Source organism: Otolemur garnettii, unplaced genomic scaffold (assembly GCF_000181295.1).
Source record: "Otolemur garnettii isolate 467f Iridium unplaced genomic scaffold, OtoGar3 scaffold00101, whole genome shotgun sequence".
Classification (NCBI taxonomy): domain Eukaryota; kingdom Metazoa; phylum Chordata; class Mammalia; order Primates; family Galagidae; genus Otolemur; species Otolemur garnettii.
The window spans coordinates 1,583,151-1,600,675 of record NW_003852496.1 but is presented as its reverse complement, the minus strand read 5'-3'; the positions used below and the strand labels follow the sequence as shown (position 1 = coordinate 1,600,675).

At 52.4% G+C, this 17,525-nt stretch overlaps 1 protein-coding gene across 3 annotated transcripts in view; it reads left to right on the top strand.

The window, feature by feature from the left end:
• The first annotated feature begins 7,982 nt into the window (after positions 1–7,982).
• TPRA1 (transmembrane protein adipocyte associated 1) overlaps positions 7,983–17,525 on the top strand; it is a 16,146-nt gene continuing 6,603 nt past the window's right edge. The window contains exons 1-3 of one of the 3 annotated variants that reach the window (XM_023516973.1): positions 7,983–8,086; positions 16,177–16,303; positions 16,408–16,540. In XM_023516973.1, the coding sequence (XP_023372741.1) occupies positions 16,194–16,303; positions 16,408–16,540 (243 nt within the window). In that variant the 5' untranslated portion in view covers positions 7,983–8,086; positions 16,177–16,193. Of the gene's footprint in view, positions 8,087–8,520; positions 8,582–16,124; positions 16,304–16,407; positions 16,541–17,525 lie in introns of those variants that run through there. The other 2 variants (XM_012809203.2, XM_023516974.1) reach the window with 2 other exon arrangements.

Genomic DNA, 17,525 nt, shown 5'->3' with positions numbered 1-17,525 from the left:
GTTTCATGAGTTGACCGTTTCAACTTCTCCAAAAGCTCTAAGGCTCAACACTTGGATGTTTTAGGTAGAAAGTGAGCGGGGTGAATGTGAACACTATTTGGAGGCTGGAATGTCCCCTTTATGTCACCCAGAGATACACGGGTCAGAGTGACATTCCCAGATGTGGAACGGGCTGTGAGAGATGGGGCAGTTACTGGAGTATGAAACAGCTACAGGATTTTGTAGGAGGTCACATCTGAAGTTCGAGTATGAGTTATCCTCACCCAGGGGAATAAAGATGCAAGGAGATGGGCCACGTGGGAAGAACGAACGTCAAGTGCAAAGCCAAGAAAGCAGGGCGCGGTGGGGGTGTGTGTGCGCGCTTTCTGTAGTTCTGTAGTTCTGACTAGCAGCTGGGGAAGCCCAGGCAGGGGTAAGACTGGAGGATGGAGAGAGAACCCAGATCACAGAGGATCCAGAAGCCTTTCTAGGGAGGTTGCCCTATCCTGAAGGCGATGGAAGCCCATGAAAGTGTTTTGAGCAGAATGAGACCTGAACGAGTGTGGAGGTTAGAGTCCCTCAGGTGGTAAGTGAGGATGCTGGGATCTTTCTCTAGTTAAGAGGCAGATCTGGCTAGAGCACCTGTCTTTGTGAGCAGGGGCCAGCTTGAATCTCAGCCCTGTAATCCACACACTTTGTGCAGTGAACAAGCATCTCCTGATGGAACCCAGGGAGCAATAGAGAGGCCTGGAAATACCCAGGAGATGCATAGGAGCTGAGGTCTGTTGGTATTGGTGATGGAGGACAGCAAAAGAAAGGCATCCAGGATAGCATCAGGATCCCAGCTTAGCTCAGTGCATGACAGCTGAGATGGGAACATACTGGAAGACCCAAAACTTAAAGGTTTGGGGATAAGTTTGTTTCTGGCTGTGCTGAAGGTGGGCCTTGCATTGAGATATTCAGGAAACCATTGACTATTCATGTCTGGAACTTGAGAGGGAGTCTGGGCTGCTGCTGGAGATTGCCTTGGGAGTGGCTGGATAAACCAAAGTGAGTGCAAGGAGAAGAGGAGATCTAGGCTGGCCCCTGAGAAACCCCAACAGTTAAGAGCCACCAGCAACACATATTGGGAGCTGCAGAGCAGGTGGTAGATGGGGTTGTGTTAAGTATCTACTGCTGTATAACAAGTTATCTCCAAATCCAGCAGCTTAAAACAGTTACCAGGAATTATCTCTGTCTGTGGGTCCAGGATCTGGGCACAGTATACCTGGGTGCCTCTCCTTCACAATCTCCCACAAGACTGCAATCAAGGTGCTGGCTGGGCTGCTGTCTTGTCCGAAGCTCCCTCATGTGACAGGATTTGTTTCCTCATAGGCTGTGGACTGAGGACTCAGTTTCTGCCGGCTATTGAGTGAGGGCATCCCTCAGTTCCCTGTCATGCAGGCCTCTCCATAGGACAGCTTACAGTGTGGCAGTTGGCTTCTCTAAGAGCAAGTGAACAAGAGAGTAATAGAACCCATACAAGACATAGCCACGGGGCGGCGCCTGTGGCTTAGTGGGTAGGGTGTCGGCCCCATATACCAAGGGTGGCAGGTTCAAACCTGGCCCTGGCCAAACTGCAACAAAAAAAAATAGCTAGGTGTTATGGCAGGTGTCTGTAGTCCCAGCTAGAGGCCGAGGCAAGAGAACTGCCTAAGCTCAAGAGCTGTGATGCCATGGCATTCTACTGAGGGCGACAGAATGAGACTCCATCTCTAAAAAAAAAATAGCCTGGCATTTTGGCAGGTGCCTGTAGTCCCAGCTACTTGGGTAGCTGAGGCAAGAGAATCGCCTAAGCCCAGGAGTTGGAGTTTGCTGAGCTGTGACGCCATAGCACTCTATCAAGGGCGATAAAGTGAGACTGTCTCTAAAAAAAAAAAAAAAAAAAGACAGAGCCGTCTTAGCCATGACATTCCTTCACTGTCACCATCTTCTAGTTGTTAGAAGCAAGTCACAAGAGGTCCAGCCCACACTCAATGGGGAGAAAATTAACAAGGGTGTGAGCACCAGGAGCTGGGCATTATTGGGACCAACCCAGAGGCTGCCTACCAGGGGGTCAAGATGGGAGATGGGGGCTGGGTGCAGTGGCTTACGCCTGTAATCCTAACACTTTGGGAGGCCGAGGTAGGTGGATTGCTTGAACTCAAGAGTTCGAGATCAGCTTGAGCAAAATGGAGACCCTGTCTTGACTAAAACTAGAAAATGGGAGTGACACCAGATGGCAGTCAGTTGGGGAGTAGGGCGCAGGAAAACGAGCAGGGTGAAGGTGGACAACTATTTGGAGGCTTGAGTGCCCCCTTTATGTCACCCAGAGTTACATGGGTCAGAGTGGCATTCCCAGATGTGGAACAGGCTGTGAGAGTTCCTGGAGTATGTGGCACTGAGGAAGGGCCTTTTTTGAGATGAGAGATTCTGGGGCACATTAAAACACTTATGGAGGGAAGGTAGAAATGGAGAGGTAGAAGGGAGGAGTAGGCAGCCTCTTTTATGCCCCCAGTGACTTGCCTTCTGGAAGTCACACCCATGTGTGAGCTCCTCTGCATGGTACCCCTGCTGGCCTGTATGACTAACAGCACAGACAGAAGTGTTGGTTCAGGGGTTAAGTTATAAACAGCTGGGGCTTTGTTCACTCTGAGGGAAGCCAGCTGCTGTGTCGTGAGGACACCAGGCAGCCCTGGGGACAGGCCCTCCAGCCAATAGCCGAGTTGCACTTGCTCTGGGTGCACATTGCCTTGGGATTTGTTCTTGTCACATCAGCAGGTATCCAGCTCTGGAGATAAGTCTCCTCTCACCTCTGGTTCCACCACCTTTAGCCTGTGGCTGCTATCCTCCAGGTCACCATATGGCTGCTCCAACTCCAGGCATTGCATCTGACTCATGTAATGAGCCAGCTTGGCTGTGATCAAGTTCCCCTGCTCCCCTGGCATAGGCATGAACAAAAGAGAGGCACTAATGCAACAGTGGTGGCTGGTGAGTGTCTACTGTGGGTTTCTCACAGTCTTACCATGGCTGCTGCAGGGCCTGGAATTTTTTTTTTTTTTTTTGCAGTTTTTGGCCAGGGCTGGGTTTGAATCTGCCGTCTCCAGCATATGGGGCCACTCCCCTACTCCTTTGAGCCACAGGTGCCACTCAGGGCCCTGAATTTTTAACATAGTGGGCTGTAGAGAACCCACTAGAAGGGACAGCTGTGGTCCTGTGGTCACTGGATGTCCCTTAGTCATCTCTCCCAGGGTTCAGTAGCTGTTTTGTAAGTGGTGTATGGTTCTCTACCATAAATGGCCAGGTCTTGCTCCAGAACCCCTGGGCATCCACATTGCATTTTTTCCCCCCAGGACTTGGTAGAAACTTCACACAGCATCTTTTCCCACCACACATGCTTCTAACATCATGGGGGTCTCTGGGTCCTATGGCTTTTTCCTGGTGTGGGCCTCACTCGAAGCTGCCTCCAGAATCCAAGAGACCTGGCTAAGCATTGTGCTTCCTTTTCTGTGAAGACTATTTGTCCGTTAATTAGTGAGGCATGTTCTAGTAGGCTCCAGACAACTTGACCCCTGCAAACTTCACCCATGTGGCAAGCCCCCAGTTCTTCACAGGGTTGATCTTACACCTTCTGGAGCATCTATGTCTCATCCAGAGCTTCATTTACGTGTCACCTATTGCTCATCCAGCCTCATTAACAGACATACCAATATAGGGAACCAGTGCAACATTTTGCAGAATGTCCAGATGGCTCAGTCCCCTTCAGATTCTATGATGGCAAAGGACAGGAGAGTTATCATTGGCCCGGGGCAAGGCCATATGTGTATACTGTTGTTTCTCCCCATGAATACAAATAATTCCTGACAGGGATAAAAAGAAGGATGGCCCCGAATACTTAGGCCAAGTTGATCTGTTCTAGCAATGACACCTGCATAGCACCTGCAGTTGGGGCTGCAGACTGAGTTTGAATGAGTTTGCAGCAATCCACTATCATTCTCTCTCTCTTTTTATTTTTTTATTTTTTATTTTTATTTTTTGGAGACGGAGCCTCAAGTTGTTCCCCTGGGTAGAGTGCCGTGGCATCACAGCTCACAGCAACCTCCAACTCCTGGGCTCAAGAGAGTCTCCTGCCTCTGCCTCCCAAGTAGGTGGGACCACAGGTGCCTGCCACAATGCCCGGCTATTTTTTGGTTGCAGCCGTCATTGTTGTTTGGTGGGCCCGGGCTGGATTCGAACCTGCCACCTTAGGTGTATGTGGTTGGCACCTCAGCCACTTGAGCCACAGGTGCCGAGCCCTCTCTCTCTTTTTAAAGGCCAGACAAATGAATTAAACAGGGATATGGTGGGGTCCACCCCTGCCCCTCAACTTGCTTTTGCATTTCAAGGGTGGCACTAATCTTTGCCACATAAGTGACATTGATTTTTATTTACTATCTTGGCTGGGGAGTGTGGTGGTGTTTCAGGGGCTTTCACTTGAGTTTTATGACAATGATAATGCTTACTCCATAGACCAAGGAGTTAGCATGGGCATTTGTTAGCTATTCACTATACTGTCTATCCCACTGATATATTCAGCTTTCCCACTTTGACCTTGATGGTCAAGTAGGTCTACAGTAAGTTTGAGAACTTGCCACCATGCCCTTACATTGGCAGCACTGTACAGATGGCTCAGTAAAGTTTCATAACTGTGGTATATCAGTGTCTCACAGCTGTGTTCATGTTGACAAGTGGCAATGTCTTGCTGAATAACCTTCATTATTGTTCACGTTTTTGTGTGCTCTTGAGAATGTTGAAGCTTGAATTAGAACAACAAACATTAAATTTCTTGTTAAACTTGGGACGAGTGGAAATGAAATCAGGGACATATTAGTCCACATTTATGGAGATAATGCTGCAAAGAAAACAGCAGTGTACAAACAGATTGAATGTTTTTTGGAGGGGAGAGAAAGCATCACTGATGAAGAGGGGTCAGGACAGCCAGTAACCAGCAGAACCAACACAAACATTGTAAAAATTCATCATAGTGCATCCACGTTGTCGGGTGACTCTGATAAATGTGGCAAACCAAGTAAACATTGATAGATACTTATGAAAATCCTTTCTCTTTTTTTTTTTTGAGACAGAGTCTCACTATGTCACCCTTGGTAGAGTGCCATGGCGTCACAGCTCACAGCAACCTCCAACTCCTGGGCTTAAGCAATTCTCTTGCTTCAGCCTCCCAAGTAGCTGGGACTACAGGTGCCTGCCACCACATCAGGCTATTTTTTGTTGCAGTTGTCATTGTTGTTTAGCAGGCCCGGGCCGGGTTTGAACCCACCTGCCTCGATGTATGTGGCCAGCACCCTAACCACTGAGCTGCAGGTGCTGAGCCAATACTTACGAAAATCTTAACTGAAAATGTTGGCCAACAACTCATGGCTCTTGCATCACAACAATGCCAGCTCACGTAGCACTGTTTTTAGCCTGTAAACAAGTAACTGTATTGAAACACTGTCCCTACTCACCTGATCTATCCCCCACATGACTTTTTTCTTTGCCAAAGATAAAGGAAATACAAGAAAAAAAATTAAGATAAAGGAAGGCATTTTGGTGATATTCACGACATCAAGGGTAATTATGAGACATCTCTGATGGCTATTCCAGAAAAAGAGGTTGAAATTGCTTTGGATGATGGACTAGGCACTGGCATTGGTGCATAGCTTCCCCAGGGGAGTACATCAGAGGGGACAGAGTGACAATCAGCAATGAGGTGCATAGCACTTTTTCTAGGATGAGTTTGAGGGCTTAATTGTCACACTTTGTGTGATGATTGCATTCATTTTGCTTCTGATAACTGAGCGCTACCATATGGTCTCTGTTATTTGTGGACTGCTATCATCCCCATGGCTATCAGGGATCCCACTTCTGCAGCAGCATCTCTATTGTCAGCCATGGGCTGGACAGGATGCCACCCCTGCGTAAGAGTCAGATCTTGTTTCTTTTTTTTCTTTTGCAGTTTTTGGCCGGGGCTGGGTTTGAACCCACCACCTCTGGCATATGGGGCCGGTGCCTTACTCCTTTGATTCTTTTTTTTTCTTTTGAGACAGTTTTACTCTGTCACCCTGGGTAGAGAGCCGTGGCATCATAGCTCACAGCAACCTCAAACTCTTGGACTCAAGTGATGCTCTAGCCTCAGCCTCCTGAGTAGCTGAGACTACAGGCACCCATTACCACGTCTACCTAGTTATTCTAGTGTTAGTAGAGATGGGGTCTTGTAGCTCAGGCTGGTCTCAAATTCCTGAGCTCAGGCAATGCACCTGCCTTGTCCTGCAAAGTACCAAGATTATAGGCATCAGCCATCTTGCCCAGCCAGATAAACTACTATTTATTAAACTCTGTCCTGTGTGTTGGGAATACAGTGTGAACTAGCTGTTGCCTTCAAAGGAAGAGAGGTGAAATGACATGCCATCAGTTATTCCACAAATACAATAAAGTCCCAAAGTGACCTAGTGGCTGGAGTGGATCTATAGTGAATTGCTTAGTTTCACAATGGGGTGTGGCAGGGTCCACCTGAATTTCCAGCTTAGTGGGGCAGATAGAACTCAGTTCATACAGGGTACAAAATTCAAGAGCTCAAAATGCAGAATTGAGTGTTGCTATGGTGATAGAAAACTCCTCCAGGCCCTCCTCCCCCAAGCCTGCAGTCTCAGAAAGCATGCAAGAAAGATAAAGGGTGGTGGGTAGGCTGGGTCACACGTGTCCCATGACTACTCCTTCATGGCACATGGTGGGGGTGGGGGGCTTCCTGTCCCTGGAGGCAGAATTGGTAGACAATTGAATGTGAGCTGGAGAGATGTGAATAATTTCCTGGCAGAACTTGAGGGGCAGGGAGCAACTCCCCTCAGGCCTGCTCCTGTGTTCAGCAGCCATCACAAAGACAGACATTGCCCAGCCTCTCTGAAGAACACAGATACTGAAACTTTGAAACTGTCCCAGATAAAGTCCCAGATGACCACTGGGAGAGATACCAATGGCCTGGGGCAAGGCGCTGTTGTGTGTTTTAGAACAGAACCCAGGTGAACAATGGGGCCCAATCTCATTCCAGCCCAACTGTATTATCATGGAGTTTGTATCTCGGGGTGACTGTAATAACTGGGTGCCTACAATTTGCAGCAGGGACTGAGTCTACCTCAACATGCTGTAGGGAATACAGAGCATTCAGCGTCGTGACACTGAAATTCTGGTCGGGGGAGACTTATGACCGCCAAGGAGGCAAGTAAACGAATAGTCAGGGGAGAGAGTTATGGTGCTTTAAGGGAAATAATGGAGAATTGTGGGACAGAGACTGGACAGTTGCTCCAGCGAGGCTGAGGAGAAAGCCCTCTGAGGAGGTAACAAGGAGCTTGCAGAGCAGGTGGACAGATGTGGACACCCAGGGTCAGGCCTAGTGCATCCAAGAAATAGAAACAGAAACCAGTGCGGAGGGGACTGGATCTTGGAGCAAAGAACACAGCACAGAAGGGGGCAGGGGAGGAGGAATAGGGGTGGGGAGAGTAGGGGTTCGGGTAAGGAGGTATTGGGGTAGGCGCTAAGAGCAGGGGCAACCCGGGAGAAGACGTTCCAGAAGTTGCCAGAATAGTTGAAGTTACAGATTGGAGGTGGTTTTGCCACTTCCTAATCGTGTGGCAAGTTCTTTAACGTCTCTAAGCCTCAGGCTCCTGCCCAGTAAAAAATGACTAATAATAATCCCATTGCAGGGTTGAGAGACGCACTTGAAACACAGGATGCAGGCCGTAAACGCCGGCGCGCTTTGAGGGTGGCCCTGCGCGCGGTCTGGCCTGCTGGGAGCGTCGCTCAGCGGGAGGGATTCCCCGCCCTCCCTTCCTCGCCCAGGTGACCAGAGGTCACCACTGAGGGCGCCCGAGGCGCCGGCACGCGCCAGGCTGCCCTGGAGGCTCCGCCCCGGACAGTCCGGCAGGCCGGAGCCGGGAGGTGGAGCGCCGGCTTTGGGGCTCTGGTCGGGTGACAGCTTCTGACAGCTGGCAGGCGCCCGGGGCTAGAGGTGGCGCGTCCTCTGCCCTCTAGTCTGCGAACCGGGACGGCTTTCCAGGTGAGAAACGCAGCTGCTCTAGTCTCCGCAGCGCCTTCGACCTGTCTCTTTAAGGGATCAGAGAGCCGCCCCGCCTCTTGGGAATCTGATTGGTCTCTCCCGCTCTTTTCAGTGATCCTCCGTTCTTATAGGCTACTTGAGGGTTGGGGGCGGGCCTAAGTGATTACAGGTAGGGACTGTGGCTGTTTTTGCAGTTTTGGCTGGACGAAAAGGACGGTACTGGCTTCCAGGTCGCCGCTGTCGGGAAGGGTTGTATGGTGTCCTAGGGGTCAGCCGGCCCGGCGCGCCGACCGCTTGTCGCCTTTGCGGCTTAACACCCCGCCCTTCATTTCCGCGGAGTCGGCTGCCCGCGGTTTTTGCGTGACGCTGCCTGCTCCCCCACCTCCTTCTGGCGCTGGAGGCCAGAGTTCCGCGGCCTGTGCCGGCTCCGCGCACGGAGCAGCCGCAGATGGGAGGTCTGGGCGGCCCGGCCTGAGTGCAGCACTGGGCTATAAGGTAAGGAGGGGGCCCTCGCCATGTCTCCTGCCACAGCTAGATAGGGAGCCCCATCTGTCGCTGCGGCATGAAGCTTTACGCCTACGACTGTCCCCGGGTTTTTCTCCAGGGACAGGGGAGCACCTGTCCTCTTTCTTCACGGGTAACCCCCTTCCACTCAGGGCGCCCCTCAGAAGACAGCCTGGAGTCTGTTTCAGAAGGCGAATGGCTCTGGGTGTAAATAGTCAACAGGAAACGGGGACCCAGTAATTAGGAGTAGCTCAGGGAACAGGGACAAATATGTATGGGGCAGGGTGACCAGACACAGCCGCCGCGAACGGCCCTGGGCTGGGCTGTGGCAGGTGAGCAGGAGGGCTTCTAGACCCTTCGGCTGAGGCCATGCAGGAAGCGATCTGGGCTTCAGTGCCCCCATCCACAAATGGGCTGTCAGGACCAGCCTCCAGCCTCGCAGTGGCCTCAGCAGCCTGAAGAGGCCCGGGAATGCTGTTCATAAGCTGTGGCTGCAGCCCCGTCTGGGGCTTTCCTGTCTCCCGAGGACCCATCTCAAGGGCTCAAGGACTCTACTTCCACTGGATTTGAGGGAGGAGGTAGCTCTGCAGTGAAGAGGCGGCTGTGGGGTCCTCCCACTCCCTGTAGGTGCTCGCCTGAGCAGGGCAGGAGATTCAGTGGCTCACATCAAAGCGTTTGTTGTGCCAGGTGCTGTACTGGGGGATCAGTCATGAGCACACCTGGGGGAGGTGGGCAGTGAACATGTGAACACTGCTTCAGATGAGGAAAGTGCTGTGAAGGACGCAGGCGAGCTAGCGGCCAGAGGGACTAAGGAGGGCTTCTCTGAGGAGGTGATGAGAGGGCTGAGATCCCAAAGCTAGCCGGGGAGCAAAGGCCAGAGGTAGGGGTCAGTTTGAGTGCTTGAAGAACAGGGTGAAAGGCAGTGGCTGGAGATGGAGGGGACACAGCAAAGCAGTGTGTGTAGGGGTCAGATCAGATTGGCCCTGGAGGCAAGGTGGACAGGGCCCGGTTCTTCCTCCTCCTGGGGATTCCTGCTTAGGACAGTGTCTGTCTTCCTCCCAGGGCAACAGAGGAGGGGCAAAGAGACTTGGCCTCAGTCCTACGGAGCCTCCCCCATCCTGTTTGGCTTCTAGGCTTTGGATGTTCCGCAACCTGCTAGGGGTGGGACAGGTTAGGGGGCATTACAGCCTCTCTCCTCCTCTGGGTTTTCCAGGTTTTCCCATCTAGAAGCTCTGGGTGAGGTTTGGTTAGTCCCATTGCACAGATGAGAGACCCAGAGAGGACAAGGCCCTGGTTCAGAGACTCACAGCAGGCGTTGCGCTGTGATCAAGACCAGGGAGCTGGCATCCTGCCTCACCGGCCAGCTGTGGAAGGTGGGAGGCAGGCAGTGGAGCATGGGATGTGAAGACGCACTCTGTGCACTCTGGAATGTTAATGAGGTTAGGAGACACCCTCCCAGAGGGAGGGGACAGTGTGTCCCAGTTTCTTTGGTCCTGAGAGGTGTGGAGTTTCCCCAGGGCCCTCTGCATCCCACGGAAGTCCTCTGAGAATCACCTGGCCCGCCCTCTAGTCTGGCTCCACCTCTTCCTCCCCACCTTCAGCCAGCCTTGCCACCTTCCCCTTTTTCCTGAGTGAGCCAACCCTTGTCACTTCTGTCAGTGCTCCAAGGACAGGAGCTCGTCCAAGAGAAGAGCTGTGAGAGCATGAGAGGAGGGGGTATATAAGACCATCTGTCCAGCAGAACTGAGGGCAGAGGTGGCCGGGGACCTGCCCCTCTCCTTTCCTTCTCTACAGTGGGGATGATGGTCATGCTCTCAATCTTTACGGCTGTTACCAAGTGTAAACCACTTAGCACCATCTCTTCCTGTAGGAAATGTCTATTTTATTTTTTAATCATTACTTCAGTTATTTTATAGGCTTTGACACACAGTGGCATTTCTGGTAACTCCAGTGTGGTCGGTCTTTGTACCCACAGTGGCAGCAGCAGGGGCAGGGCGTCCCTGGGAACTTGTTCGGAGCAGCCTCAGTATGTTCCCAGCCTGGGTGATGCCTACACACATTCCAGTCTGAGGGGCACAGCTCCAGATCAGGCCTGGTGCCTTTAACCCGCAGGTGGAGAAACTGAGGCTGCAGAGGGGCACCTGGAAAGTTGTTGACTGGAGACTGACCCCGGATGGCAGGCCTGGGAGGTGGCTGCCTTCTGGGCTCGGCACAGTGGGGATACTAGTTGGGAGGGTGCTGTGCTTATTCTCTACTCTTCATGGTTAGCAGGGGTGTGGGTGCAGGGAGAGCAGCTGATACTGCCCCTTCTCCTCAGACCCCGCAGTCCCTGGGGCTACAAAAGGGGCCAGTGACCTCATAAGCCAATTCTGACCTCTCTTGTGCCCTCAGCCCCTCTTCTGGCAAGAAAAGCAGCACCGACCTTTGTGCACATGTTGCTTTTGTAGACACTTCACTTCTCTAGTTTTGTTTGATTCTTTCAGCAACCTTGTTAGTAGGTGTTGTTGTCCCCCTGACACTGGGGGGTGGGGGGCAGGAGTGACTCACGCCAGGTCACAAAGCAAGCACGTGGCAAAACTAGAAGTGGAACCTGGGTCTGCCCAGCTTCATAACCTTTATTAGTGGGAAGTTTTCCTGTGGTCAGATAGATAAACGATAGCCAAACTGGCCTAATAAGCAGAAGGGGGAATTTGTTGGGTTTTATAACTGAAAAGTCCAAGTGGGTGGGACTGGCTTCAGGTGTGGGTGAATCCAGGGGCTGAAATGAGTTCATCAGGGTCTATTTCCATCTGGCTCTTAGCTCTGCCCTCTGCTCTGTTGACTTTACTCTCAGGCGGGTCCCAAATTGCAGGATCAGAGTGGGATAGCTCTGACTTGCTGATCTCAGCAGAAAGAAAATGTTTCCTGATAATTAGAGCAAAAGTCTCAGGGCAGATTCTGATTGACCAGGCCGAGATTACATGTATACTCTGTGGAGCTGGGAAGGGGTGGAGTCAGCTATATGTAAACTTTACAGAGTAGGGGAACTGAGGTTTCCCCTCAGGAAAATGGGGTACAATTAGCAACTTGCAGGAACTTGGATTCTGGATGGGTAAAGCCAAGAGAAACCCATCCTGCCTGCCACACCCTGGTCTCCACCTGGCTCCTCCGACTCCCCCACTGTGGTCCCTGTTCTTCCCCACTGGCTTCTCTGCCATAAGGCGCCTGTTAGCATACTGGTGGCTGCTGGGTGCTTGGCTTGTACCCTAGTCCTGCCTCTCCTGAGGCTGTTTGAGACTCCGTCCTAGGCCAGAGCTGGTGCTGGGGTCTTCCACCCTTGCCCTCACCATAGGGCAATCTCCCTCCTTCCTGAAGGTAACTGATGCTCTCAACTCAGTGTCATTTCCAGCTGTTATCTCGTACATCAGAAGTCACACAGAAGGTGGCACAGCCCTGTAGTTGTAGCTCCCCCATGCTGAGTGTAGTGGCTTGGTCCTCACAGGGGTGCAGGATGGTAGAGTTCCAGACGTAACACCCTCCACAACCACACACAGATTCAGGGCCCCCTGTGTGGCATCATGCCCTTGCCAACTCCGGCCACTGCCTGGGGGCAGAATGGGTCACCTTTCTTGACTTGGGCCAGAGCTTCTCTGCCGGGCACTGTCAGCTGAAGGGGAGGACGATTACGCGTTTGGTGGACTGTCCCCTACATTGTAGGACATTTGGCAGCCCTGGATCCTATATGGGAAAAATCCATTCCCATATAGGGGAGCTCATCATGTCCAGTAAGACCATTGTCATGCTGATCTCCACACCAAGGCCCACTAGATTAAATTAATTGAGATTCAGCTTCTGGTGCTGGGGTGGGTGGGGGCCCTTCCCTGAACACAGGTCTTACAGAGGGATCCTGCACAAAGGACCAGCTTATTAGCAAGGAAGAAGGGGACAGTGTCTAGTGGGGACAGCATATTCAGTGTCAGTCCCAGTTGTAAAATATTCAGTGGCTCGGGCCAGAAACCACAGCTTCAGCTTTCCCTGGTCTCTCCCCTCACTCTGTGTTGGACCTGTCATCTCCCCCAAAGGTCTCCCAAATCCCCCACCATACCATTGCCACTCGTGCTAGCCTCTGTGCTCCTGCCTGGACAGCTGCAGGAGTCCTCACCACCTCCCTGTCTCACACCTCCCTTGCTTCAGTCCCCCTTCCTTCTACATGGAAATGGGATCCTACCACCTTGTAACACCCCTCTCACTGCACTTGGGGTGGAACAACACTGCACATGGGCATGTGTATCCGAACCGCCCCATCAACCCTTCGGACACCACTTCCAGCTACCTGGGCCTGCTTTTTGCCCCTTGGACAGGCCAAGCCTGTTTCTACCCTGGCCTATTGGGTTTGCTGTTCTCTCCTTGGAATGTTCTTTACCAGATTTTCCAAGTCTGGCTCCTTTTCATTTATTTAGACCTCAGCTCAGAGGTCACATATTCTAACCATCCATTCCAAAGCAGTACCCCTTTCTATTCGTTGAAATTGAGCTTAGCCGTTGAGACAAAGTCAAGATAATAAAATAAAAGATTACTTCTCTCTGTTGCATGGCAGCCTGTGTGCACACCGTTCCTGTGTCAGGGACCCAGACACCTTCTTTGTTATCTCCCTGTTATCCTTTTACAGGGTTTCCATCTTGCGGTCAGTCTCAGATGGCTGTTCTTGCTCACACCATCACATTCATATTCCAGACAATGGGAAGAGAGAAGGGCCTGGCCTGAAATCGGAAAACTTCATTCTGTTCGCGTCCAGTTGGATAAAACTTCGCCACAAGGCTATACCCATCTGCAGGGAGGCTGGGAAAAGTAGCCATGTTCTGGGAAGCCACGTGCAAGGCAAAATGCATGAGTCCCACTGTTAAAGGGAAAGGTGGCTGTTGGGGGAGGCCCGCAGTCTTCCCCTATCTTATCATTCTGTTCTGCCCTTCTCTTTCTTCTCTTTCTAGAACTTATCTCTAGAAGTTTGCACTATAAATAAGCGTTTTGTGCTACATATTTTGGTCTCTCCTCTGGAGGATGGAGACCCTGTGAGGGCAGTGCCTTGCTGGCCGTGTCTGAGCATCTAGGCCTGTGCCTGGCACCCAGCAGGTGCTTGTTAAAGTGAAAGAATGCTTGGATGAAGGCCGGGCTTCCATGCCCATCTCTACCCTCAGTAGGGAACGGGGAGGGAATCAACTTCCTTCTTAGGATGGCTGCATGCCAGGCATATAAGATCAGACAATTAAGGTTGTGAACTCACCCTAGAAAAAGTGCTATATACCTCATTGCTGAATATCACTATGGTCACCTTTGAAGTAGTCCTCTCGGGAAGCTAGGCACTGATGCTAGCACCTAGACCACCCTTCCAAGCGATTTTGAGCTCATTTTCTGGAATGGCCATCTGAGCTGTTGTCATGCAAGGTGCGACAGTTAAGTTCACGAACTTGTCACCATGCCCTTATGGTAGCAGCACTGTACAAACAACTCAGGAAGGATTCACAACCTTGGCATATCAGTGTCTCACAGCTGTGTTCATGTTGACACCTGACGGTGTCTTGCTAGCGGCATCCATTATTGTTGTTGTGTGTTTTTTGTGTGCTGTATGACAACAATACTGATGATCATTTCAGAAGAAGAGTTCCAAAATTGATTTGGAGGGTGGACTAGGTGCTGGCATGAGTGCAGAGCTTTCCAAAGGGAGCACTTCAAGGTGACTGTAATGACTTCAGCCATGAGGTATGTAGCAGTTTTGCTAGGGTGGGTTTGGAGACTTAATGGTCAGGACTCCTGTATATTCTCATCTTCAGTACATCCTGTTGTCCTGGATGTTGCTGTGATATCCTCTTTCTTTAGATGGGGACGAGATCCCAGAGCTGGTAGTGAGTGGCCTGTTGGATTGGCCTGAGCCCCTGCTCTCCCAGGCAGAAGTGACACTGGCACTTCATGGCTCAGAAGCGTAAGGGCAACGTCCCTAAGTCCCCCCAGTGCCGTCTTGGGCCTGCTGCTCCTCAGGGACAGTCTTGGTGACAGCATAAGCAGAGGCTTCTGTTGTCTTGCTGCAGACCACCTACTGATGGGCACTCAGCTCCCTGGGCTGCTTCTTGCCCAAGGAGACATCTGGGCCTTTGATATGTTAAGATATACCTATGACTTAGGAATCTTGGGTGTGTGGCCTGGTGAATTACCACACGGCAAACAGGTCTGTGTCCTCATCACCTCCATGAAGGACCAGAAGTGGGCACGCCTCCCCCGTACACGCCTCTCCCTCTGCAAAGGCACCCCTTGTCCACCTCTGAACACAGGTCATGTGCACGCTGGCTCTTGTGCCTGGCTCACTCAGCCTCACATCTGGGAGACCCAGGCATGTTGCCTGCAGTAGCAGTCCATTTTTCTTAGTGCTGCTGTGTGTTCCCATCTGAGCCTGCCACCATTTACATGAGCACTCTGCCTGTGTGGAGCATTTGGCTGCTCCCAGCCCGGGGCTGCCATAAGCAGCACTTGTGCATTTCCATCCAAGGGCAGATGTGGTGGGGCAGCCGGCCAGTCTGCTCAAATCCTCATTCTAAATGTTGGCACCTGTTAAGTCCTGGTGTCTCAGGCCACTTCTGGCTTGCCCTGCTCTGGGCTCTCCAGAGCTCTCTGCAGAAGTCCTTGTTTCTGTCCCCTAAGAGTCCTCTGACCTGGGAGTCTGTGGCTCAGTTTTCTAGCCACTCCTTCAGTACCCCAGACCACCCGCTCTCCTCTCCTCCGTGCTGGACTCTTGAACCCTGTGCTCAGATTGTCACATGTGCCCCTGGCCTGTGGGTCCATCGAGACTCTACAATGCCCAGCAGCCCGGCCTTTGCAGAAACAGCTCCGCTGCCCCTCCTCCTCAGCATCTGCTCTTCCCCCACGCCTGTCTCCACGTGGAGACCTCCCATGCTTCTCTCAGGCGCAGCTCAGTGCCACCTCCATTTGTGTCTGCCTTTCCAGGGTGGCAGCAGAGGGGCTTGAGGGGGCTCGAGGGTCCAACTGAGGGGTACACGATGCCAGCTGTGGCATGTAGCAGCTATGTGGCCTCACGTGAGCCAGGTGGCCCCTGAGCCAGTCTTGCTGCTGTGAGCCCTTCCCACGTGCAGGCCCTGGCGGACATTCTCCACATCCCTCACTCTCAGTGTTGTCAGCCACTTCTGTGGGGAGAAGCAGGCACAGGGAGGACAGAAAGTAGGGCAGGGCTGGGAACAGAGCCCCCAGCCTGTGCTCTGCTCAATGCCTCTTGGGCCCCTGCAGATGGAAGGGACTTGATGGGTGATGTCGGGTCGCTCCTATTGCTGCACCTGGCACAGTGGTGCTCAGTTAATGGGATGGCTTTGTAATTGTTTGAGGGGTCACGACACACAGCCTGACATGACTGTGTAGAGCCCCACACTCACCTCCCACCCAGTGAGGCTGGAGCTGAGCTGTGGGGGTGGGGCGAGTGGTCCTCCGGTGTGCTCTGTGCAGCTCCTCTGCTGTCCCCCGGGAACCTGTGACGCAGGGGAAGGAGAGCAGTAGCCCAGGCTGCACAGCCCCCACGCTGCTCACCCTGGTGGCTCTCACTCCCCTAGGGCCAGCCGCTGGCGGGATGGTGATTTGGGACAACGGGAGCACAGCGTTGCCCCCACCCCTGGCGCCAAACATCAGCGTGCCCCATCGCTGCCTGCTGCTGCTCTATGAAGACATTGGCACGTCCAGGTAAGGAGTCTTGCCTGCTGGGTGTGAGCGGGTTTTCGTGGACTGTGCTGGGTGGGGGGCATTCCCAGCCTCACAGTGAGCCAGCCCCTGTACCTGTTTGCCAGGGTCCGGTACTGGGACCTCTTGCTGCTCATCCCCAATGTGCTCTTCTTCATCTTCCTGCTCTGGAAGCTTCCGTTTGCTCGGGCCAAGATTCGTATCACCTCCAGTCCCATTTTTATCACCTTCTACATCTTGGTGAGTTCACTCCAACCGATGACGGAAAACCCAACTCCGACTGCCTTAAGCACAAAAAGGGAATGAACTGCCTCTGTAATAAAGGTTGAGCTTCAGGGATGGCAGCATCCAGGAGAATAAATGGGCCATTAGGACTGTCTCTGTCTGCAGCTCTGCTCTCCTCTGGACGTAACACATGGGTTCTCCTTAATGGGGGCTGCTTTGAGCTACGATCCTGCCTATACCAACTCCAGAGGACAGTTCCTCTTTTCTGATGGTGCCATTGTGGACCTGCAGTCTTCTCTAATTGGCCCACCTAGGGGTCAGTCACTGTGGCTAGTAAAGAAAGGGGTACTTTGGAGCTGAGAGGGCAGGCTTAGCTCAGCCCACAGAGACTGAGAGAGGTGAGTGGTCCCTAAAAAAATTAGGGAACTGGTACTAGAGGGAAGGGGAATGGATGCTAGATGGGGAAAAAGTGCCCACTGCAGCCTCCATCCATCCATCCATCCATTCATCCATCCCTCCCTCCGTCCCTCCCTCCCTTCCTTTCTCCATCCATCCATCCATCCATCCATCCATCCATCCATTCTGTGAGGCCTATTTGGAACAGACTGCTTGCCTGCTGGGAGAGCCTGTATTCTCATCACTCAGTGGTCCTAGTGCATGCTGCCGGGAAGGGGCCAAGGCTATGTTTGAGAAGGTGGTTCCAGATGTGATCTGTTCAGGTATAGGCAGTCCAGGTGTGGGCTGTCCTTGCAGGCTGCCCAGATATGAGCTGTTCAGGTGTGAGCTATTCTGGGGCAGGCTGTCTAGCTGGCTGTCCAGATGTGAGCTGTCCAGGGGCAGGTGAACTGTTCAGGTGTAGGCTTTCTAGTTCTGGGCTATCCAGGGGCAGGCTGTCCAGATGTGCACTGTCTAGGTACAGGCTGTCCAGATGTGCGCTGTCTAGGTACAGGCTGTCCAGATGTGCGCTGTCTAGGTACAGGCTGTCCAGATGTGCGCTGTC